This window comes from Leopardus geoffroyi, chromosome D1 (genome assembly GCF_018350155.1).
Source record: "Leopardus geoffroyi isolate Oge1 chromosome D1, O.geoffroyi_Oge1_pat1.0, whole genome shotgun sequence".
Classification (NCBI taxonomy): Eukaryota; Metazoa; Chordata; class Mammalia; order Carnivora; family Felidae; genus Leopardus; species Leopardus geoffroyi.
This window is the reverse complement of record NC_059329.1, coordinates 15,192,149-15,216,091: the sequence shown is the minus strand read 5'-3', so window position 1 is coordinate 15,216,091 and position 23,943 is coordinate 15,192,149. Positions and strand designations below refer to the sequence as shown.

General features: G+C 55.7%; 1 protein-coding gene across 3 annotated transcripts in view; it reads left to right on the top strand.

Annotated features, from left to right (window-relative positions):
• DSCAML1 (DS cell adhesion molecule like 1) overlaps positions 1 to 23,943 on the top strand; it is a 349,852-nt gene that overhangs the window by 229,758 nt on the left and 96,151 nt on the right. For all 3 annotated transcript variants that reach the window (XM_045482964.1, XM_045482965.1, XM_045482966.1), the window contains 2 exons: positions 15,439 to 15,585; positions 21,489 to 21,767. In XM_045482964.1, the coding sequence (XP_045338920.1) occupies positions 15,439 to 15,585; positions 21,489 to 21,767 (426 nt within the window). The remainder of the gene's footprint in view (positions 1 to 15,438; positions 15,586 to 21,488; positions 21,768 to 23,943) is intronic.

Genomic DNA, 23,943 nt, shown 5'->3' with positions numbered 1-23,943 from the left:
GGGGTGGCCAGAGTGAACTCTAGGAAGGAAGGGGGCAGGTGTCCCAAGTAGCCAGGCTTGGAGGAGGAAGGAGGTGGGACTTCTGGAGGAGCAGAGGAAGGCCAGTGTGGCTGGAGTTGGAACCAAGATGGCGCTACGTGGGGTCAGGGGAAGGATGCTGGGTTCTGGCTGCCCTGGTAAGGATTTTAGTCTTTATCCTGAGAGACATAGGAAGCCTCGGTGGGATCAGATGTCCGTGGCTGTAGCAAGGTGCGTGAATTAGATGAGGCCACACGCAGGTATGGACATATAGTAGGGGGCCGGGATGGAGAGGCGGCCCGTCGTGGTACACGCACTTGCAGCCAGTGCTCGCTGGGGAGGTGGGTGGGGCCCGAGCGAGGCCTCCAAGGACCAGGGGGTCAGAACGCGGGTCTCCTACTCCGTCCATCACCGCAGAGCCACCCAGGGCACAAGGAAAACCCCAGCTATTCAGTGGCCCATGGGGGTTCGAGATGCAGCGTGGTCACAGAGGGGAGGGTGGAGAGCAGGAGGTGGGAGCCACACCTTCGAGGCGAGCCCTGTGGGGGGGGGCATCCCCATCCACCTCCCCCAGGTCCAAGCACCCAGGGTCCCCCTCCCTGCGGGCCGCCTGGTGACCGGGGTTCTGTAGAAGCAAGGCCGCTTTCCCAAATCGTAATAATAGTTATTTCCATTACGCCACGAGCATCTGACACATGGAGCAGTGAGGAGCTATGAAGCCCCCCCAGTGGGTGACATAAAAGTGGGGGTGGGGGCTTCCGGGAGGCTGGGAGGCCGCCTCTCGGGCTGAGCTGTGCCATGTCCAGCCGGAGGAGGACGGGGAGGAAAGAGGCTTATTTCGGCACCCTGTGATTATGGCATCTTGTTTTTGTAGCTTGTTCAACAGACCTCTCTCCCTCTCCCTCCTCCCCCCTCGCCTCTCTCTTTTTCATCTTCCTCTCTCAGCAAATCCATTTAAATGCGATGCTATTCTTAAAGCGCCCCTCTCATGCATGTCTAATGAACGTCAGGAAAATGCTATTACAATGGGGCTGAGGAGGATCCGATCGGCACTGTGTGTACAAGTCATTTGAAAGGAAGCCGGGGAGTGCTCCAGTTTCATTACAACATAATTAGAAATAAAATCTTGTTGCAATAGGAGAATGAGAGATGTGTGCTAATCCTGGGGTAGAGAAGGAGAGAGCTGTATTTGGAGAAAAGGACTCAGGGAGAGAGGAAGCCGGCCACTGCTCTCTGTCTCCCTCCACCCGGGCTCTCCGGCTCGTTCCCCTTCCCGAGTCCTTTCATCCTTGTGCCCCCTGTGAGCTGCAGGTCCCTGGGGGCGCTCCAGTGACAGTGCTGACGCCCTTCTGGGTCTCAGCGGCCCAGAGCAGTCAATCTGCTCCGCCGGAGCCCCAGGGAGCCGAGCCTGGTCCCTCCCTGGGAACCCACACCCTCCTGCCTGCTTAGGAGGCCAGCCTGTGGGCAGCTGGAGGCGGTGGGAGTGGTCAGAGCCCCCTGCGCTTGGAGGCTGAGGCCCAGGTCAGGCGGTGAGGGCCCCCACCCCCGCCGCTACGACAGTCCTACATTTGTTTATTCATTAACTCATTCCGTCATTCAGCAACTTCCAACTGACTCCTTCTTGCACAGCAGGTATCGCACTGGGTGTATTCACTGACCCATCTCATTCTCACAGGAGGTAGGCTCGAAGAGGTCCAATGGCTCCCCCAGCACCTTCAGCAAGGAAGGGAAACTTTCGAATCCGAGCCCTTCTGAATCCAGACGGGGCCTTTTCTGCTCCATCGTGCCGTCACCTTCCTTGGTCCTCGTGAGACCTCAGGTTCCTGTGCCTCCAGTGACCCCATCTCCTGTAGAGGCCACAGGCAGAGATCAAGATCGGGGACCCGGCTAATCTCCCTTACAGGGCAGAAATGGGGAGTCCTGGGTGGTGGCAGCTTGGCATGATCAGGCTAGGGCGACAGCGGGGGTCAGGGGCTGCTGTATCCGTGTAGATGACTCTGGCCCTGGAGGGTTGAGTCCGTACTGTCTCTTGCGCTCAGCACCCCTCAGAGCTCTGACCAAGGTGGGGTTAAAAAGAGAGACACCCACCCTTGTCCAGCCAAGTGGAGGGAAATCGTAGAATCACAAGGAATCACAAGGCTTGGGAAGTATCTTCAAGACCAAATGGTTCCATCCCCCTGTTCATCATTTAGGGAAACGGGCCCAGAGGGGCAACGCAACTTGTCAGAAGTCACCCAGCAAGTTCAAAACCGGGTTTCTCCTCTCCCAGCCCCACCAGGCCTGCCTCTGCATAAGTGTTTCCGGAAGAGAGACTCCCCTAGATGACATTTCTAGGCCATGGTAGCCTTCCGAGCAACGTCTCATCCCTTCTTGGAAGACCATGGCCGGGTAGAGGTATGAGGCGTGGAGATGAGGAGACCGCCTCAGTGTGCCTAGTTCAAAGTCAGCCACGTGCTGGAGCTAAGCCTGGCCCGTGGCTTGACTCAGCCTAGGGAAAAAATGACCCCTGTGGGCAGCTCTGGGACCCTCCCGCCTTGCGGGAGAAACTGAGTCTGAGCCACACCCCCGTGAGAATAGGATAAGGTCGGCACCCCTCCAGAGTTCTGTGCCCTCCGCTCTGACACTCACCCTCTCACCTACGGGGGTAGTGGTGGAGACAGAAGGGCATAGGCCTGTCCCCAGGGCCCCTGGGAACACACGTGGTACATGGTGCCACCCAGGAGCCCGACATGCCAAGCCCAGCCCAGCCTGGCATCAGATTTGGGGGCCATGGTGCCTTCCCCAGCACCTGGGAGCCCTTGCGCCAGGAAGCAGGCTCTGGCTTAGCTGCCCACTGGAACCCTCGCCTGAGTATTTCCTTGTGCCTCCTGCCAGCTGGAGACAGGGCAAAGTTTCTGGCTCGACGTACCCCATGCAAGCTTCACAGAAGAAGTCCTACCGCCCGTCCCTCTAAGTCCCCCTCGCAACCCAGAGGTGCGTGCCCTGCCCGACTTCCGATCCGTGGGGAAAGGGCAGCGGGCCCGGACGAGCTGTGTGACCCTCTGTGCCTCACTCCATGCAGTGGATCCATTGGGTGGATCAGATTTGGATGTTTGATAGCAAGTGCAGACGAGGCCCTCCCTGGGATCCAAGGCCCACGCCCAGGGCCGGTTCCCCGCCCACGTCATCGCTGCTTCTGGCACCCAATGCCCACGGAGGGGGTCTTGGCTCAGTCCCCGCCCCTCATGCTCTCACTGTGTACACCCAACCTGTGTGGCATGCCCGACGACCTTCAGGACCAGCTCGCCTCTGTCCTCCTCCCCGTTCCTACCCTAAAGTCCTCACCCCGCTATCTTCACACGGCAGATCCCGACTCGAGAATCTTAGTGCTGGAAGGGCCCTCAGAGAACAGCATGTCTGGAGGAGGGGTGTATTCGTTTTCTGGCGCTTCCGTAACAAAATGACCGGAGTGGCGGGTTTGGTTTCTCCTGAGCCCTCTCTTCTTGCCTTGCAGATGGCTGCCCTGTCGCTGTGTCCCCGCCGCGGTCTTCCCTCAGTGTGCATCCGTCCCTGGCATCTCTCCCTCTACTTATAAGGACACCATCATATTGGATTAGAGCCCCACCCTTATGATCTCACTCAGCCTTAATTACCTCTTTAAAGGCCCTGTCTCCCAATACAACCACACTGGGGATTAAGGCTTCATATAGGAATTTTGTGGGGACACAATTCAGCCCATAACAGGGAGAATCTAGGACTTAGAGCCAGCCAGCACTAGCGGTCGGGACCTGAATCCAAATTCCTGACTCAAATGCTGTGTGCCGTCCACCTTGCTGCAAATCTCTCCTGGGATCTTGGGGTGGGGGGCTTACAATCCTGGGAGGCCAGAGTCCGAGGCAGAATGGGCCTTGGCTTCCCTGGGGCTTTTCAAACCCAGGCTGGCAGGTACCCCCAGGGTCTCACCATCAGCAGGAGACACAGGAAGGAATAAAAGGAAGCAGCTGGGCAGAGCTGGCCCTAATAGCTTCCTGCAGGGGCGCCTGGTGCCAGACCCCCAGGCAGGGCTAATTCTACCAGCCAGAAGCATCAACCACCCCCACCCACCCTGCCCCGAGGGGAAGACAGCCCGGGAGGGAAGAGTTTGCCTGTGGTTGGGCTGTGTTGCTCACCTCTGAGCTGCAGGCTGACCACATCGTCGCTGTAAATCTCTATTGGATGGAGCTGTAACTCATAACCTGTATTGATCGCAATTACTCTTGTGGAATTGGGACGGCCCTGGGGGCCGAGAGAGGCCCTTCAAGGCTCTGGCATCCTGAGGCTGCCCCAGAAACAAACTTGGGCCTTGGCAGGCTAAGTGTGTCTTCTTTTCCAGGGCACAATGAAGGATTTTTCTAACCCTAGCCAAGTCCCGCTCTCGGTGCAAAGCCGCGCGCGTTTCTTCCCACCTCCCTCCGTCCCCAACTCCATACCCCTGTTGTGGATTGAGACCTTGCTTGGAGGGGTGAGGGGTGTGGGCAGGGTTGAAAACCCCTCCCTCAGCTTCTGGGTTTCTTGCTTCGGGAAGGAAGCAGCAGCTTCTCTAACTCCAGCAGCTGAGAGGCATCGTCCCAGAAGCATCTCTACAGCCAGGATTCGCTCCTTCAACGCGATACCTGCAAAAATACCTGTGCTCCACATATATGTCATAATCACGCATGCATTTGTGATACTTCATATTTGCACACTTGCGTGTGCTATTTGCATACTTCGTATTACGGTAGTAATCCCTTACACACGTATAGTGTGGTATATGCCACAGCACCCTCTCGTACACATTGTCACGTGGACCTTGCAAAAGAATGCTGTGAGCCGAGCACACCAGGGGTCAGCATCCCCGGTTAGGGGATGAGACAGCCGAAGCCCAGAAAGGTGAAGGGATTTTCCTAAAGCGACACGGTTGGTAGGGGGCAGGTCTCAAACCTCCCATTTCTGACCCCAAGTATGCACTTCCCCGAGCTGCCAGCCCCTTCTCTGGCCCCTGCGATGCCCCACCGGCCTGTGCCAGCGCACCTGACGTTGTGCACGTGACAGGACACGCGCTCTATTCTGTCACAGACACATGCAGCCACCAGCCCCCGATCACGCCTTCCTGCTGACACAGGGCACCCCGACATGGCAGGGCGTCTTTGCTGCCTAGGTCTGAGGCCTCCGCTGCCGGATGCCCCTGACCTCTTACGTCACTGCCCAGCAGCCTCCTGGGGGACACGGTGCGTCCGTTCTTGCAGTCGGGACTGTAATGCCTTCTGGTGCTGGGCTCATCTCATCCCTCACCTCCCTGCTCGCCCACCACGCTGGTCCCGGCCAGGGACAGGGCAGCCGCCTCTGGAAGAAGCCAGAAGGGTTGGAGAAGTCCACCTCCTGGCTCTGGGCAGCCCCCTCCAGATTACAGCACACACCCTCCTGGCAGCTGGGCTTCGGGACAGCGGTTCTGGTTTGGTTCAGGAGACCCAGGCGGGAATCCTGCCTCTTGAACTCACTAGATGCATCACTTGAACTTGGGCCCCGCCCGAGCCACAGTTTCCCCATCCGTAAAGCAAGAGGTGTAGCTCGTGCTGCTGGTGATGGGCTGCGGATGACGCTTAAGAGAGGGGCCATGTGGGAACGCGCTTGGCACATGGGTGCTCACTGATTCATGCACTTTGGGGTGTCTTTCTTGCTGAGTTTATAAAATGATTTAAGACGCTTTGCCAGCTAGGCCTGGATCTGTCTCCCAGCCCAAGCAGACCCTACCCATGAGGGATGCCCAAAAGGGCCCAAGAGGGGAAGCTCACCGCTACGGGTTCCTGGACACGGGTCGCCTTCCTCAAAGGCCCCAGCCGTGGGAACCTCTAGCATCTGGAGGCAGGGAGAGATGGCCCCGCCCACGGCAGCTCAGTTCTGCTGCTGCCCACAGAGGGGCGAAGCGCCTCTCGGCCTTCACCACTGCATTGCCTACCTCTGGTCTCAGAGCTGGCCCCGGGACCCTAATGGGGTTCCATCCTGGAACCAGTGACCTCTGTTGTTAGTGGTCTCTCCTCCAGGCGAGGGTAGTATTTCCCCTCCAATCAGCTAAGGGAGAGGTAGGTCCTGGGTCGGGGAAGGGCAGTGGAAGGCCAGCCTCAGGCACGCTGCAGAGGGGCTGTTTCTGTCCCTTCTTCTCCCTGGGCCGGCTGCCCTGGGTCTCCATGTGCTTGAGTAGTTCCTGGGAAGGTGAGGTCACTCCCTGCAGGGGCCACCCTCTGAAGATGAGTCAGCCACAGTTTATTCTCCAGATTGCCCAGCCACGTCCTTGTCTGTTTACATCCCTGTGTTAGCTCCAAACCATCATCAGTCTTGCTTTAATGTCCCGCCTGGACTCAGCTGAGCTGGGGAAGCTAAGGGGGGAGCAGTGGCCCAAGCCATGACAGTATGGCAGCCGTGGGTAAGAGGGGAGAGACCCCAGGGTGTGGGGGACCTCGGGACAGGACACCAGGCTGGAGAGCCTGATGTCTCACTCCACGGGCGGTGCCTCCTCTCCTACCGGGGTCCCTCCATTCCCTCCGTGTGCAATGAATATCTTCTATGTGCCAGCCATGTTCTGGAGCGGGGATACTAAAATAACTCCTTGCTGTCAGCGAGAAACACCACGTGCTCCGAAGACAAACAGGCAGGGTAAGGAATTGGGCAGGGACGCGGAGCACAGTCTAATTTTGATAGAGGGGGTCAGGCAAGGCTTCTCCAACGAGCTGGCACTTGAACTGAGAGACCTGAACGGGGCCGGGGGTGAGTCAAGGAAAAAGCATTTCAGGCACGGAGGAATAACCACAGCCAGAGTCCTGGGGTGGTGATGAGCACATGTACCTGATTTAAAAACCACTGTAGCAGCTGATCTCCAAGAAGTCTCGCAGCTCTGCCATTCTTTAAGCTAGGAATTTATACATATCTGGGAAGGGAGGGACCTTAAAGACGACCCAATTTGTTTCTCTTACTCAACGCTTAAATTCTCTCTGCTGTATCTCAGCCAAGTGTCTCTTCAGCCTCTCCTTAAATACACCTGGTGACCGGAAACTCACTACTTCGTAAAGACACTCATCCCAATTCTTTATAATCTTGACTTTAATTTTTTTTTAATTTTTTTTATTTTAGGGGCACCTGGGTGGCTCAGTCAGTTTAGCATCAGACTCTCTTTTTTCTTAATTTTTTTTTAATGTTTCTTTATTTTGAGAGAGAGACAGAGAGACAGAGTGTGAGTTGGGGAGGGGCAGAGAGAGAGGGAGACGCAGAATCTGAAGAGGCTCCAGGCTCTGAGCTGTCAGCACAGGGCCCGATGCGGGGCTCGAACCCACGAACCGTGAGATCATGACCTGAGACAAAGTCGGCCGCTCAACCGACCTAGCCACCCAGGCACCCCCAGCATTGGGTTCTCTTGATCTCAGCTCAGATCTTGATCTCAGGGTTGTGAGTTCAAGCCCTATGTTGGCTCCATGCCAGGCATGGAGTCTATTAAAAAAAAATAACAATAACATTTTTTTTTATTTTAATTGTGGTAGAGTGCACGTAATATAAAATTTACCATCTTAATCAGTTTTAAGTGTTGAGTTTTAATGTCAGTAGAATTTCAGCCCAGCCTAAAGTCCAGTCGTGTTTAAGGGCAGCTTTATCTCGCAAAACTGAAACTCGGTACCCGTGGAACACCCACTCCCCGTTTCTCCCAGCCCCTGGCATCCGTGATTCTACTTTCTGTCTGTGTGAAGCTGATTGCTCCAGGTAGTTCATATCAGTGAAAGCAGACGGTATTCCTTTTTTGCGACTGCCTTATTTCACTTAGCACAGTGTAGTCAGGGTTCATCTATACGGTAGCCTGCGTCAGAATTTCCTTCCCTTTTATTTATTTTTATTTTTTTATTTTTTTAATTTTTTTTTTTCCCCAACGTTTATTTATTTTTGGGACAGAGAGAGACAGAGCATGAACGGGGGAGGGGCAGAGAGAGAGAGGGAGACACAGAATCGGAAACAGGCTCCAGGCTCTGAGCCATCAGCCCAGAGCCCGACGCGGGTCCCGAACTCACGGACCGCGTGATCGTGACCTGGCTGAAGTCGGACGCTTAACCGACTGCGCCACCCAGGCGCCCCTCCTTCCCTTTTAAGGCCACGTAACATTCTATCGTTTGTCCCTACCATCTTCTCTCTGTCACTCATCCATCAGGGGACCCGTGGGTTGTTTCTCTCTCTTGACTCCAGCGAAGAATGCTATGGGCATAGGTGAGAGAACATCCGTTTAAGAACCTGCTTTCAATTCTTCCGGGTATATACCCAGAAGTAGAATTACTGCATCACGTGGTAATTCTATTTATATTATCTCCAGGAACCACCATGCTGCTTCATCTTGACTTTTGAATCCTCAAAAGGAATCCTTTTTAAAAATCTGGCGGAATACAGCAGGAACAGGGATGAGCAGGGCAAGAGGTTTGCCAGATGTAGAAACACTCAGAAATGGGAGTGGGCTAATCTGGGAAGGCTTCTTGGAGGAGGTAGAATTATCTGACTTCTCTGGGTGGCCGTCTCCTCGTGAGTGGGATGGGGATAAAACTACCTTAGAGTTTGGGCAAGTTTCATTCATTCATTCATTCATTCATTCTTTCTTTCATTCACTCTAGAAAGATTTATTTCTAGGGCACCTATTTGGCCATCAGCACTGAGTGAAATGAGAAATTATTGGAGGGTTTGGGGCAAAGGAGCCACATAATCCGACTTGGGTTATAGAGCATCACTCTGGCTGCGGGTTGGGCACGGTTGGGGGAGGGGCAGGGGCCAAAGCAGGAGCCAGTTCGGCAGCTGCTGTCCCTGTGGCATTCGGAGTAGGCCTGAGTAGGACCCGTCCAGCTCACACCTTCCCGAAAAACCCTCGGTCCTTCCTCCTCCTCTGCCCGGCACCCTCTCCCCACCAAACTTCCCCTCACACTTGCCTCTGAGAGCAGAGAGAGGCCGCACCTCTGCAGAGGGCAGCGGTTCCCCCTCACAGCCCTCTGGAGCCACCAGGAGCCCCGAGGTTTCTATCATCCTCTCTCCGAGGCTCCTGCAGCTCTCAGGAGTCTCTGAGGCCTGGCTCTCTGACCTTTTAGAAAAAGAGAAGATGCCGTTGGCTCCCTTAGCACCTGTGTGCGGGGCCTCCGAATTGCAGAGGAGGGTCCCCTTTATTCCCAAGCTCCTGGGGAAGAAGGCAGGGGGGAAATCTGCAGGAAGCCTGGCCACGGGGACTGAGAGCCCCTCACCTCCTTGAGGTGGGGCCGTTCGTGCTGGGGACCCTTGCGTGCTGTATTTCGTCTGACCCTCCCAACAGCTCTGGGACACAAGTCCCGTTTATTAAGTTGTTTTTCCTGAAGGAGCAGCGAGACTCCAAAGTTTGGTGCCATCATAGAGACATCAGTTGTCAGAGCAAAGGGGCCCCAGGAGTTTATCTCACCCAGTGGTTCTGTGCCCTGGCTGCACATTACATGAGCCGAAAAGCTTTTTTTTTTTTTTTTTTTTTTTTGGATACCGGTTTCCAGGCCACACGCCCAGAGATTCTGAGTTTAATTTAAAAGCTCCTTAGATGATTCTAACATATAGGCATGCTTAAAGACACACACCGGATCCACCTTCTTCCTCTTTTTGCAGACGGGACACCTGAGGGCCTGGGAGATGACCGGACTCCCCTCAGGTCACCCTGTGTCGGTTGCCCGGGGCTCCCGTAGCAAATTGCAACAACCAGACGGCTTAACCCAGGGAGATTTACTGCCTCACAGTCCTGGAGGCCAGAAGTCCCAAATCAGGGTGTGGGCGGGACGTGCTCCCTCCTCAGGCTCTGGAGGAGGGTCTTCCTCGACTCTTGCCTAGCTTCTGGGGTTGCTGGCAATGCCTGAGTCTGTTGGCTTACAGACGCATCGCTCCAATCTCTGCCTCTGTCTAACCATGGCCTTCTCCCTGTGTCGTGTGCCTGTATTCAAGTTTCCCTGTTCCTAGAAAAACACACTGGATTCGGGGCCCACATTCATCCAGTATGACCTCACCTTAACTTGATTGTGTTGGCCAAGATCTTATTTCCAATAAGGTCCCATTCACAAGCTCTGAGTAGACATTAATTTGGCAGGGGCGGGGGGAGGGGGGATGGGGTAGATACTCTTCAACCCAGGACACACCCCATCATTAGTGGCAGAGCCCGGACTCCAATCCAGTCTCCGAAATCCAGTCCCGGGCTCGGCCAACCACACCAGCTAGCTTGGCCCCTCTTAATCTTCCTCTTCTCGCCGGTGGCCTCCGTTGAATCCCCTCCCCACCCTTCAGCAGCCCCCAAACGGGCCCCTTCCTGGCGGTAGGACATTGTCTTCTAACTGCGGAATCCCAAAGAGCAGAGACTAGGTCCAAGACCTCTCCAGGGAGCCCAGTCCAGGACTGAGGGGTGCCCCAGAAAGACTTGATAAATCAAGCCAAACTGAACTGAACGGATGCGCGTTCCTTTGTAAGGTAGTGACCACCCCACTGACAGAAGCGGCCAAGCAGAGGCTGGCTGACCATATGTTCCTATGAGAGGTGCTGCTATTCTAGAAGACTCAGTCGACACCGAGATTTGGAAGAGCGTAAGAAGTAGACTCACGATCTGGGCTCTGCCACTTATTAGCTGTGTGACTATGGGTGGGTTATTTAACCTCTCTGTGCTTTGGTTAGTAAAAATAATAGTATCCATTGCAAAGGGTTGTGGGGATTGAATAAGATAGTGTGTATAAAATCCTTGCCCTGACATGTATTAGGTACTTGGTAAATATGCAGCTTTAAAAAAAGGAGAGGCCTGCTCCAGATCACCTGGAAGAAGGATGGTGAAGCAGGTGGAGTATTTTTAGTAGTAGTAAAAAGAAGAGGGGCGCCTGGATGGCTCAGTCGATTGGGCGTCCGACTTCGGCTCAGGTCATGATCTTTGGTTGACGAGTTCGAGCCCCGCATCGGGCTGTGTGCCGACAGCTCGGAGCCCAGAGCCTGCTTCGGATTCTGCGTCTCCCTCTCTCTCTGCCCCTCCCCGACTCATGCTCTGTCTCGCTCTCCTTCAAAAATAAATAAACATTGGGGCGCCTGGGTGGCACAGTCGGTTAAGCGTCCGACTTCAGCCAGGTCCCGATCTCGCGGTCCGTGAGTTCGAGCCCCGCGTCGGGTTCTGGGCTGATGGCTCAGAGCCTGGAGCCTGTTTCCGATTCTGTGTCTCCCTCTCTCTCTGCCCCTCCCCCGTTCATGCTCTGTCTCTCTCTGTCCCAAAAATAAATAAACGTTGAAAAAAAAAATTTTTTTTTAAAAATAAATAAACATTAAAATTTTTTTTTTAAAAAAGAAATGTTTCCTTAACCACACGCAGCACTTTCCTGGTCATGGGCCCGTTCACAGATGAGCCACGGCCTTTGACATGTGACACGCAAGCAGCATCAACCGCAGAGTGTCCACGTTTAGACACAGTCCTTTTTTTTTAACGCTTAATTATTTAGTTTGACAGACAGAGACAGAACACGAGCAGGGGAGGGGCAGCGAGAGAGGGAGACAGAGAATCCCAAGGAGGCTCCTGGCTATCAGCACAGAGCCCGATGCAGGGCTCGACCCCACGACCGCGAGATCGTGACCTGAGCTGAAATCGCGAGTCGGATGCTGAACCAACTGAGCCACCCGGGCGCCTCTGCACACGGTCTCATGTCCCAAGCTTGGCACCTAAGGGAAAGTGATCTTGCAGCGTAAACCCATGTGGACACTACTGGCATTTGGGGTCGGACAGTATTTATTACCCAAGATATCCAGCATTGCTGGCCCCTGACCACGAAATGCCATTTGTACCTCCTCATCTTGGTGTCGACCAAACATGACCCCAGACACGCATTCCCACGTGGCCTCAGGATGCAAGCTGGACCCAGTGGTCCCGGCTGCCACTCTGTCCTTCCTCCGGCTGGACCCAGCCTACCCCCTGGCGGAAGGGGCCAGGGTATAGGATAGTTGCTCCTCTACCCATTCCAGGGATGGCTGGTCCCATTTGGAGTGCAGGGTGGGGGCTGCCCGACTGCCAGGGCACCCCATCGGAGAGCCAGCCGTTTTGTGGCCCCTCTGAACCCCCCACCAGCTGGCTGTGCCTCCCCCGCCCAACGCCGCCTGCCGCTCACTCCACAGGCCTCTTGCTGCTTCCCTTCCCCAGCAGGGCCCGTCATCTGATTCTCATCAAACATGCAGAACTGATGTTGCACAAGCCCCCCCCCCCCGCCCCCAGGGGGGATTAACATAATACCCTGATTTCTCCGTCCCCTCTCTCCAGCACTGTGCATCCCCCTGGCTGCGGCCGGCCCGCCTTTGTTTCAGGAGGAACGATACACTGTGTCTGGAAACGTTACTGCAATTAAATATGCACAAGAAGGGGGGAAGGGAGGGGGGAAATGAGGACAATGAAGGATGTGAAACATCAGATGCAGCAGCTGCTTGTTGCTATAGAAACCCCAGCTCCCCACCACATCACCGCAGCACCCCTTCCCAGCTTCGAATTCCAGTAGGACCAAATGCACCGTCTTCCTGGGGTGCGGGGAGCTGCGAGATCACGGGGGCCAAGCTGCTGGTGCCGGATCGGGGGTCCTTCCTGTTTTCCCTCACCCCGCCACCACGCCCCCGGCCGGGTACTTCTGATCAGCAGCACCCTCCCATACTTCTGCATTCCAGTCCCAGTTACATAATAAATCACGGGAGAGCTTCCGCATTTGACTTTGGGATGTCACAACATGGAGACAAAACGGCACGTTCAGAGTCTGGCGGGGAAGCCAGGCTTTCTCTGTGCTTCCCCCGGGTCCTCTCCGACTGTCGGCAGCAGGGCTGGGCTCCCTCCCACTTTCCTCCGCGTCTCTTAACCCACAGCACTGAGCGGGGGTCTGTGAGGTGTGGTCCGTGTGCCGGAGGGGCACGGCGGGGGTCCAGAGGACTGGCATCCTGCCACATGGCCAAGCATGCACCCGGGGGGGGGGGGGGGGGGCCAACAACACGTCACTCACCGGGGGAGCCATGTGACATCCCAGGTGTGGGCCCACAACAGCCAGGTGTCCGAGGGTGGAGAGACGGCAGGTGTCCTCACAGCGGTTCACAGACACAAGACCAGGGCGCTGGCTGAGTGCCAGTCGAGTGTGAGACCATGGCGTGATGGGGCTGCCTTCTACTCCCGCTCTGTCCCCTGTAGGAAGCAAACCATGTTGGGCTGGGGGGGTTGGCAGTCCAGCCCTCTCCTGCGCTGGTCACGCGAGGCCAGTTGCTAGGTCCCGGCCACTTGGCCAAGTGGTGGCACATAGTAGGTCTAGTCCTATATAAAGGTGTATGGGAGAGCGGGAAGATTAGGAGATGTGCAGATGAACCAAAGTTTATTAAGAAACAAGAGATCACCCAGATTGACGAAGTTATTTGAAACCATCTTAAATAAATACTAAAACACAAACCCCTACGCTGCTTAGGCTGCAGAAACATTGAAGGGCACGACAGCTCCCTTCCAGTGTGTGTGGCAGTGTGGCAGTGACCCGGGCTCAGGATAGCTCTGTGAGGCTCTCGTGAGTAGAACCAGGACCCATGGAGGGAGCCTAGAAGAGACCAACTGTGACCCAGGAAGATCTCTCTAAAAGTCAGAGCTCTCCACTTTGGGAGGGGCTGCTGAAGCCACAGATCCTCCGAGGAAGGCTGGAGAACCTTGTCAAAGCTGTGGTAGACACGTTAAGCTTCTCAACCCTACATACAACATGCCTTGTCGCAAAGTGTCACCGGTGAGATCCCCGTCCCCTGGTACTGAGGCTTGTGCTTGGTGGGTGGGGCGTCACGGAATATTCCTTTTTTAAAAATATATATATGTATGTATTTTGGGGAGGGCACAAGCAGAGGGGCACAGCCAGGGGGACAGAGGATCCAAAGCAGGCTCCGCGCTGACAGCAGTGAGCCCGACGCGGGGCTCGAACTCACAAACCGCGAGATCATGACCTGAGCCCAAGTCGGATGCTCAACCAACTGAGCCACCCGGAATATTTCTTTTTTTTTTTTTTTTTTTTTTAATTTTTTTTTTTTAACGTTTATTTAATTTTGAGACAGAGAGAGACAGAGCATGAACAGGGGAGGGTCAGAGAGAGGGAGACACAGAATCTGAAACAGGCTCCGGGCTCCGAGCGGTCAGCACAGAGCCCGACGCGGGGCTCAAACTCACGGACGGTGAGATCATGACCTGAGCCGAAGTCGGACGCTCAACCCACCAAGCCACCCAGGCGCCCCCCACCCAGAATATTTCTTTTTTTTTTTTTTTTTAACGTTTATTTATTTTTGAGACAGAGAGAGACAGAGCATGAACGGGGGAGGGTCAGAGAGAGGGAGACACAGAATCTGAAACAGGCTCCGGGCTCTGAGCTGTCAGCACAGAGCCCGACGCGGGGCTTGAACTCACGGACCGCAAGATCATGACCTGAGCCGAAGTCGGCCGCTTAACCGACTGAGCCACCCAGGCGCCCCAGAATATTTCTAATAGGAGAGTGAGCCAGTATCAGAGCTCTTATCAGGGGTTGAGGGGGAGGGGGGTGTCACTCAGCCCCCAGGCGGGAGGAAGCAGCCTAGCCCCCGGAGAGCAGGCAGAGGGTCCCAAACTTAGCTCCTCAATCCCAGTTTGGCTGGCTCTTGGGTGGGAGGGTCCTGCCATGAGCTTAGGGGAGTCTGAAGCTGAATGCAAGCCCCTCCCCAGCTGTCAAGTCCACATTCTCCCCTTTTAAAATCAGCGCTCACTAGCTCAAATTCAAGGTCTGCCCCGGGACCTTGGAAACCCATTCCATCTCTAAGTGGAGTCATATGTCACCATCAGCAAAATGGGTGTCTTACTGCCTGTCCTTCTGGCTGCCCTGCCGAGTCCTGACAGTAGGACCCGGAAAAGCAAAGCACAGTGCCTGCACCTGCACCTTGCACAAAACGAGCGTTCGAGAACTGTGTGTTGAATTCGTACTGTGTATCTGGATCTCTGTATCCCCGCTCCCGGCAGAGCTTGGCCTCCGTAACTGTTTGATGAGTGAATATACGATTGAAATCGAGAGATGAGGACTGACATTCACTGGGTGACACTGGCCCCCACTGGCTATGTGCCACTTTATTATTAGTTTTAATCCTTATATCCACCCCGCGAGGTGTTATTTGCACCCCGTTGTGCAGATAGGGCTCAGAGAAGTTAAGTAAGTTTTCCGAGATCACACAGCTGCTAAGTGGACAAGTCAGTTTGGAACCCAGGTCTCGGTCTGACCCTAACGCCTGCTATACTTCTATAAAACTCTGAAGCATCTAACACTGAAAGGAATAACGGTTCTGGGAGAAAGGCCGGCCGCCGGCCTGAGTTGCTTCTGGTGGTGTGCCCAGCCAAGGGAGTAATGGATTATATCTTGATTCTGTCTCCAGAAAACAGGTTTTTTATTACTCACCACGGCGGGCTGTACATCTCGGATGTGCAGAAAGAGGACGCCCTCTCCACCTACCGCTGCATCACCAAGCACAAATATAGCGGGGAGACCCGGCAGAGCAATGGGGCCCGCCTCTCTGTGACAGGTAGGTGAGGGGGTTGCAGCGGGCGCCAGCCCAGCCGTGGGGTGGGCACGTCCGCACCAGGGACAGGGAAGGCTGCTGTGTATCTAGGCAGTCGGGAGCCTCGGAGAAGGAGCTGAAGGAACACAAACATAGGACCTCCTGGGGCAGAAGTCGTCCAGCTTGGTGTGGAGGGCCCTTCATGTCAGAACTTCAGAGTCTGTACCTAAGGAAGCGAGCTCGCCTGAAGAACTGATGTGTTGTCATTTATCAGATAATGAGGGTTAATGGAATCCATCTTCTGTTTCCTTTTTTTGCCCTTGCTGCCAGGAAGCTCCTAAATAGAACCTGATGCTCAAACATAGTTAACGATTAGGTGAAATTAGATCAGATAGGGGAAGTTTTTTTTCCTTCGTGTCTCTAAATATATTTTAAGATTCTATTTGACCTATTTATGAGTGCATGTGTCTCTTTTGTTATAGCTTAAAAGTAGGCAGAATAGAGTTCAGAAGCAAAACTATTTGTAAATTAAATAAAGGATGCTTATTCTGGAATGATCATCACTTTAAAAAAAATTTAATGTTTATTTTATTTTTTTTGAGAGACACAGACGGAGTGTGAGCAGGGAGGGGCAGACAGAGAGACACAGAATCTTGAAGCAGGCTCCAGGCTCTGAGCCCTCGGCACAGAGCCCGATGCGGGGCTTGAACTCACAACCCATGAGATCATGACATGAGCCGAAGTCGGAGACCTAACCGACTGAGCCACCCAGGCACCCCAGGAATGATTATTATCACCTTTTAGGAGGGATGGAAGCTAACGGCTATTAAGTCCCCTGCATGCCAGAGATCTCATTCCTCTGCTATCCTTTAGGCACCGTGATAGCCTTGTGGGGTATACACTGATGTGTTTTACAGGTGAGAAAACCAGATCTCAGGGAAGCCAAGCGACTTGCCCCAACTGTTTAACCAGTGGGAGGCAAAGCCAGGACTCACACTCTGCATCCAGAGTGTGGACACCCCCATGGGAAGGGTCAGTTGAACACCCCATTCATGCCCCAGTCACAGAGTAAAGGAGGGCACGTGGTACCCCTCAAGGAACAGTGCCTTTCTGGAACCGTACTTTTTCAAACTCTTTGGACTGCGATCTACAGATAGACATTTTTATCCTAACCTGTGCCATGCACTCTGGTGTTTCCTACCACGTGCATTTAAATGCACCCTGATATTTTCTATTCGATGCTGTCCAATTTTGATTTACTTAAATGCTGGTCGCAACTTACCAAATGGATCTCACAAGTTCCTCGCGGTTTGTGACCTGCAATTTGAACGTCTCTGCTGTTCGAGGAGGTGGGATTGGAGTGGCTTTTGGAGGGAGGGTGAACGGATGGAGCAGTGGTGTTGGAGGCTAGGCCCACCCAATCACGTGACCTCTCGGGGACCCCAGAGAAGTAGCTTGACCAGGTGACCACTCTGCTTCTGTCTGACTCTGACCTTCTGGGGTTTGGTGAGGACCCAGATGAACTCTAGCCCAGACCCCTCTCTCATTTGCCCGGCACGTTTGGAGGCAAGAACAGGAGAGTGGGAGCCAGCAGGGCAGGGGTGGGGCTCTCCGATTCTCCTCTGTGTCTCCAGCACCTGGGCCTATGCCTGGCACATAGTAGGTGCTAAGTAAATATTTGTGGAATTAACCAATGCCAGGGGAAACTGTCATGCGGGAAGGCAAGGGGACCGTACCAAGAGGCCCTATCTTCGTGGCTGGACTTCAGACTCTGCAGCCCAGCTCCCAAATGTGTTGGAGTGCTTCCCTTCCAAATTATGGGGACTTGTCTATATGCTGTTTTGCATCTCATCTGCATGCTTCTCATAAAACGTGGGCACAGTGCAGACATCCCCCTCCTGCAGGCCGGCTTCTTTCTCCAGCACACATACTTGGCCCCTTCATCCTGCCAATCTCACCTCCACTTCTGGGGGGGGGGGGGGGCGTGGGCAGGTGTCTCTCAAAAAAGACACTCTTTAGACTGGAGGTTATGCCAGCCGTTCTCCTTCTGGTCTCCATTCCCCACCGGCGGTGAGGAGAAGCGGGGGAGGTAGGAAGAGAATAAGAGACGCACCAGAGACGAAGAGACCCGGGAGTAAAGATCGAGAGGCCCCCGGCCAGACGAGGGGAGAGGCACAGGCACAGAGTAGACCCGGGACAGGGAGAAAACGGAAGAAAACCTACGCAGAGAGACAAAGGCGGTGGGGAAGTCAAGAGTGAACGAGATCTGAGAGAAGCAGGAGGGGCCTGGAGGGAAGGAAGCGGAGGGAGCCAAGGGGAAGGGGCCCCGCCGGTGACACGGCCCTGATGTGATGTGATGTGACAAGGCCATCTGCAAGCTGCTTGTCTCGGCAAAAACGCAAGTGATAGGGGAGCAAGGCGGTGCAGAGGGGGTGCGAGGGGGGCACGTCGGGGAGCTCGGGGCCTCAGCCTCCGGCCCCACACACCGCAGATCCTCTCCGGCTTGAGGCGGGGCTCCGTCAGTCCTGAACAAGAGAGGCTGGCCGTGGTTTCCGCTGAGACGGTTCACTCTGTAGTGGCCCGCACCCCCGAGGGCTCCCCGGCTGGTGGCTGGGCAGGGTGCAGCCCCTCTCTAGCCAGAAGCTCCGGGTCAGCAGATGGAGAGGTGGCACCGGGGCCGGGGGGAAGGGGGTCTGAGCCCGCGCACCCCAAGGGACGGCTGCCCCTGTCTGCCCAGGCCCTAAGGCGAGAGGAAGGAGCAGAAGGACCCACGTGGCAGAGTGTCTCTGATGGTCATCGGACGAGGGCCTCCACCATACCCTTCGGTCCTCGCAGAGCTGGATACAGAGGGCGGGAAGGAAGGACTCTGAATCCAGCCCAAGGTTTAGGCTTAGCCTCACCACGTGCAAGTTGGCCCAAACGAAGGGACGTCTCAAACCTCAGCTTCCTCATCTGTAAAATGGGAGCGACCAAACATACCCCGCCCCCGGGGGTTGCTGGGAGGAATAGATACCAGATGGAAAAGGCTTAGTCTGGGCTCTGCCCCGCAGGGAGCGCTGTGTTTTGGCAGTGGCCTTTTGTCGCTGCGTTAGTATTCCTCCTCCCTTCCAAAGTGCCTGTGTTGGGGAAGGGGAGGAGAGCCATTTTTCTGTATTGTCCAAGGTGAAGGAGGCAGTGACAAGAGTAGCCCGAGCCCCCTATAACGCACCCCCGAAACAACCATTCTATGCATGTACGTGCTTGTTTAGCGTTTACCAGGAGCTTCCGCGAGCATTAACTCCGTGGAATAGACATTATCTGCATTTATAAAGAGGAAACCAGTGACCAGAGAGGCTGGCGGACTAGCCCAGGGCGCCCCAGCTCGGGGAGTGCGAAGTCAGGTTGCAGAAGCCGTGTTCAGGGTGCCTCTCCAGGGCAGCGCTGCTCGTCCGACCGGGGGGAGGTCCCAGAGCCTCCCCGGGGCGCCCCCAGCCCTCCAGCCCCGGCACGCCCCCAGAGATTTCTCGGGGCCCAGCCATCTGTCTCCCCCAGCCCCGCACCAGCCCTGGCAGCGCCCGATCCCCCCGGGCTGTCGCCCGTACACGCCGCAGCATTTTACTTCTGCTCCGGAGTAATGAAAGAGGTTTCTTTCCCTCAGAATTTAATTTCACGCCTGAGACTCGGTGATTAATTCCCTCCCCCCCGCCCCTTCCTCCACCGCCCCGTCGGCCCCTCCGCTTGTAAATTCTGCGCTGTGCCACGGAATTTGTGTATTTTGCATCAATTAAGTGTCACATTGAGTAATTCTTGCCTGGCACCGGGTTTGTTTATCCCGACCGTTCCCACAGGGTTGTGTGGGGAAGAGGCCGCAGACGCTGGTGGGGAGGGAGGGCGGGTGCCAAACAGTAATTGCCGGGCACATCTGCATAGTGGTTTCGCTCGGCCAAGCTCTTTGGCGCTGGGACACAACAGGACTCACCCACGGTCACACAGTTTATCCGTGACCCACACCGGCACTGCGCTGTCCTGATCCTCAGCCCAGGCTCCCTTGGAAGAGCTACGAACGGTAGGGAGGGAGTAGAGAGTCTTCGAGAAAGTCTTTCCCCTAGAGAGCATTCCTAGCCCAACCCTTCTCTAAGGGAGATGCGCCGATGACGGGAGAAATTTGCCATCAGTCAAGGAGGGGCCGGGGGGGCGTCTGCCGCTCTCACCGTTCGCTCTGGAGCAAAAGTCCATATTAGATTATTCCATCTCGGGCTCCATTTTCTCAGCAAGGGTCAGGGAGACCATGGCCGGTGATCTAGGCTCTGCAGTGTGATCCTGGATAGGTCACCGCGCCTCTCTGGTCTCAGGGTCCTCCCCTGTCTGTGGTCTCCAAGACTGCTAAGCCAGCTCTCCTAGTCTACGAGCCTATAAAAACTCTGCAAGCTGGCAAATCAGCCCACTGGCCCGCCCTGTGCCCGAGTGCCCCCATTCGTCCTCTTCCCGACGTCCGTGGTTCAACAGCCACGGCCCTGCTCTCTGCAGGCACGGGAGATACAATGGATCACCACTGTCTCAAGATGCTGGCGGTCTCCTGCAGAAGACAGATACGTGGCCCGGTGCTAACCGCTGTTGCAAAGGGCCACGGGCAAAGCGGCAACAGTGGGGGCCTCTGGGGAGGGAGATGAGGTGGCTGAGGGCAGGGGCGAGGGAGCCTCCCTCTCACACTCATGCCCTCATGCCTCTCTCTACTTTCTGAAGTTTTGCCGTGTGCGTGTGTTACATTTTTTCGCCCTTTCATTACAACAAGAAAAGGTTGTTTGAAAATAAAAGAGGAAGAAAGTCTATGGGGACGCAGTGAGAGTGGCGGGGGGAGGAGGGCATCCAGAAGGGGCGACACGGAAGCTGGTTTGTGAAAGATGAAGAGGCATCGGCCGAGCAGAGCGGGAGGCTGGGCATCCGGGGCGGGGGGAAGTGTGGGGACACAGCATGACACCAGTGGGAAACCACTGCCACGAGGAGGTAGGTGAGGGCAGCCTAGGCCAGGGACCTGGCCGGGACCGGACCCCACATCATAGCAGGCCTCACTCAAGATAAGAAGTGTGAGTTGTATCGTGGAGGTAGAGGGGAGCCTATGCAGGTTTTATAGCAGGAGGAGGTCCCCCAAGGCAGAAAACTCGGGGAGGCGCCTCTGAGGGTAAGAACGAGGCTGTGAGCAGCCAGATCACCACTCAGAAATGTCACGGCATCACACACAGAACCCTGCCAGCCAGGGGCCCGGGTCTTCTGCGGTTCCGGGCCACGGGTCCGGCAGCCACTGGTTTCTCTTGGTATGGGAATGGAAAATAGAGAATCGTTTGGGGTGGCAGGTGTGGTTTGCAGAAGGCTTAACTTCTGGATCCTTCTGGGTGCAGATGGAAATGCACGGCCCTCTCTGAGTTTGCCAGGATTGCGGGTGGGAGGAGACAGGACAGGGCAGATTGTCCCCGCATCCCTGAAGGGCACCCCCCAGTCCAGTCTGAGGCCCAGAGCAAGACTTCACAAGAATCGCAAATTCGAGAAGTCCTGATTCTCGTGTCACAGGGTATGTATGACTGCTCCTGGGTCTGGGCCAGACTCCAGGCACTGTTTCTGTGAAGGGAGCTCTCACACACACCCTCTCCTTCTCTGCACCTCTCGCTGTTTCCGTTGTTCCATCTGTCTGTCTGTCACTCTAGCCTAGTCTGCCCTCCCCAGCCTCTTCCCCCACAAGCCCCTGCTTCCAGTCATGATTCTCAGGACCTATGTCCGGCCCGAGTAGGAGAGCTTGGGCCAGAGTCCGAGGCCCAGGGGACATCAGGAGGTCTTGTCCGCACTGGGCGATCCAGAGGTAGCAGGTGCCTGTTTGGGGGCTAGCCTCCCCACCCCCACCCCCAATTCATCCTGTTCAGGCCACGCCAGGGCCACTGATGCTCTCTGCCTTCCAGACCCTGCCGAGTCGATCCCCACCATCCTGGACGGCTTCCATTCCCAGGAAGTGTGGGCCGGTCACACCGTGGAGCTGCCCTGCACGGCCTCCGGCTACCCCATCCCTGCCATCCGCTGGCTCAAGGACGGCCGCCCCCTCCCGGCCGACAGCCGCTGGACCAAACGCATCACAGGGTTGACCATCAGTGACCTGCGGACTGAGGACAGCGGCACCTACATTTGTGAGGTCACCAACACCTTTGGCTCAGCAGAAGCCACAGGCACCCTCACAGTCATTGGTGAGTGGGAGAAGCCCCTGTTCCAGCCCCAGTAACCTTTGAGAGCACTGCAGTGTGACAGGGAGGGACCGCACCTGCCTCTGACCGGCCCCAGGGGATAATCCCCTGGTTTGGGAAGACAGTTTCACATCCCAGAAAACTCTGGGCTTGAAATCGGAAGGTCTGCTTTTGGCTCTGGTATTAATTTTTTTTAATGTTTATTTATTTTTGAGAGAGACAGACAGAGCATGAGTGGGGGGTGGGGGGAGGTGCTGAGAGAGAGACACACACAGAAGCAGGCTCCAGGCTCTGAGCTGTCAGCACAGAGCTTGACATGGGGCTCGAACTCACGAACCATGAGATCATGACCCGAGCCGAAGTCAGACACTCAATCGACTGAGCCACCCAGGCGCCCCTGGTTCTGGTTTTATCAGAGAGTAACCGACTTTGGGCAAATCACATAACGGTGATCACCACCCGTGTCCTCTTCCGCAAAATGGGATAATGATCCCGGGAGCTTCCTGCCTCCTGAGGTCACGAGGGTAAGAAGGAGCCATGAGGGTGACAGTGACCGTAGTGAGCTCACAGCACTTCCTGGCCTGTTGGGAGAAGGGAGTATCTGAACTAGTCTAAACAGTGCTGATGTTAATCCAGTAGAGAGGATGTATGTATCCCATCAGAGACAATATTCAGAATATTTAGCAATAATTGAGCGGGGCACTGATCAATCAGATCAGACACAGGCATAACTGACCAAGGCAACTTTCCCAGGACCTACCAGCGGGGCATCGGCTCTGGTCCTGCCTGTTCCTTCCCCCATCCCAGATCCCCGGGCCTCCTGGGGTCCAGCGAGCCCCTGGGGAGAGTGGAAAGCCTTAGCAGACCCCTGCTGCTGCTGAGCCCCCAGGTGGGCAGAGGGGCCGGTGCCAGAGAACCCCTCCCCACCCCCGCCTCGTGTGACCTGGCCTGGGGCTCCCCGTCGGCAAAGTGGAGAGACCCCTTCCAGCCCTGGAATCCAGAGGCCGACTCTCTGAGTTGCCTGCTGTCTGGGCTGCAGGAAGGGCGTGGGCAGTAGGTTGCCTGGGATTTGGAGACCCTTGGGGAATCTCACTCCGGCAGAGCAACAACACAGCCTGAGGCCCTGAATGTTGTACTGAACGGCATCGTGAGGGTCACTCAACCTGGGCAGTGGGAGGAGGCCGTCCAGAGAGGATCCAGCTCCCATCCTGCAGAGAAGTTCCCTCCGTCATAAAGATTGAGCAGGGAAGCCCTCCCGCCCCACCCCCACCCCCACCCCCACCCCCACCCATGTCAAGAGCATAGAGCTGCAGGTCTGCAGACCCCCGGATGTCCTCCCCGCCGGGCTGGCCTCCCGGGCCTGGTCTCCTGTCGTCCTCAGCCCAGATGTGACCCCGTCTCCTTCCCATAGACGAGGGCATCTTGACAGTCGGGGTACGTTTATCATCTGCATGCAGTGCTGGGAAGAAGTCCCCCCACATGTGAACACATGTGAAGCGGGAAGAGTAGGAGCCTCAGGAAACACTGTGGGAGTGACGGTGCATGATGCAGATGCTTGGGTTAGAGCCCCGTTTCAGGGGACGGGGGCTCCTCACGTGCTAACGCGCCCCAGCCAGCAGGGCAGACAGGGGGAGGGACCAGGGCTGATACCCCACTCCTTGCCCTAAGTACTGTCCCAAATCATTCAATATGCCTTCCCTCCTGCTCCCCACCCTCCTGCCACACACACACACACACACACACACTCTGTCTCTCTCTCTCTCTCTCTGTCTCTCTCTCTCATCTCATGCTCACAGACATACACACACGCTGTCTCAGGGCACAGGTCAGGAGGGCGGCACACCCCTGAGTCCTCGGAAAATTAGCAAGCCTGACTCTGGGTAATGTCCCGCCTCAGGACACATAGGCTTGCAGATACTCACATACACACGTAGACACACGCACATGTCCACACACGTTCAGGCAGGTGGGTTGAAAGTTCACATGCCCGTTTCTCCGTACGTACATGCCCACGTATACCGTACCCATACACAGCACACAGGCACCCATGCTACTCGTCAGCATGCTCACATCCGGGCACACGCGCCCGGACGTACGAGTGGCCGCCCCCAGCCATGGGCACACCCCAGCTGGCTTGTACATGTAGGTGCGACTCATTCCCCCTCTGACACTCAGCTGC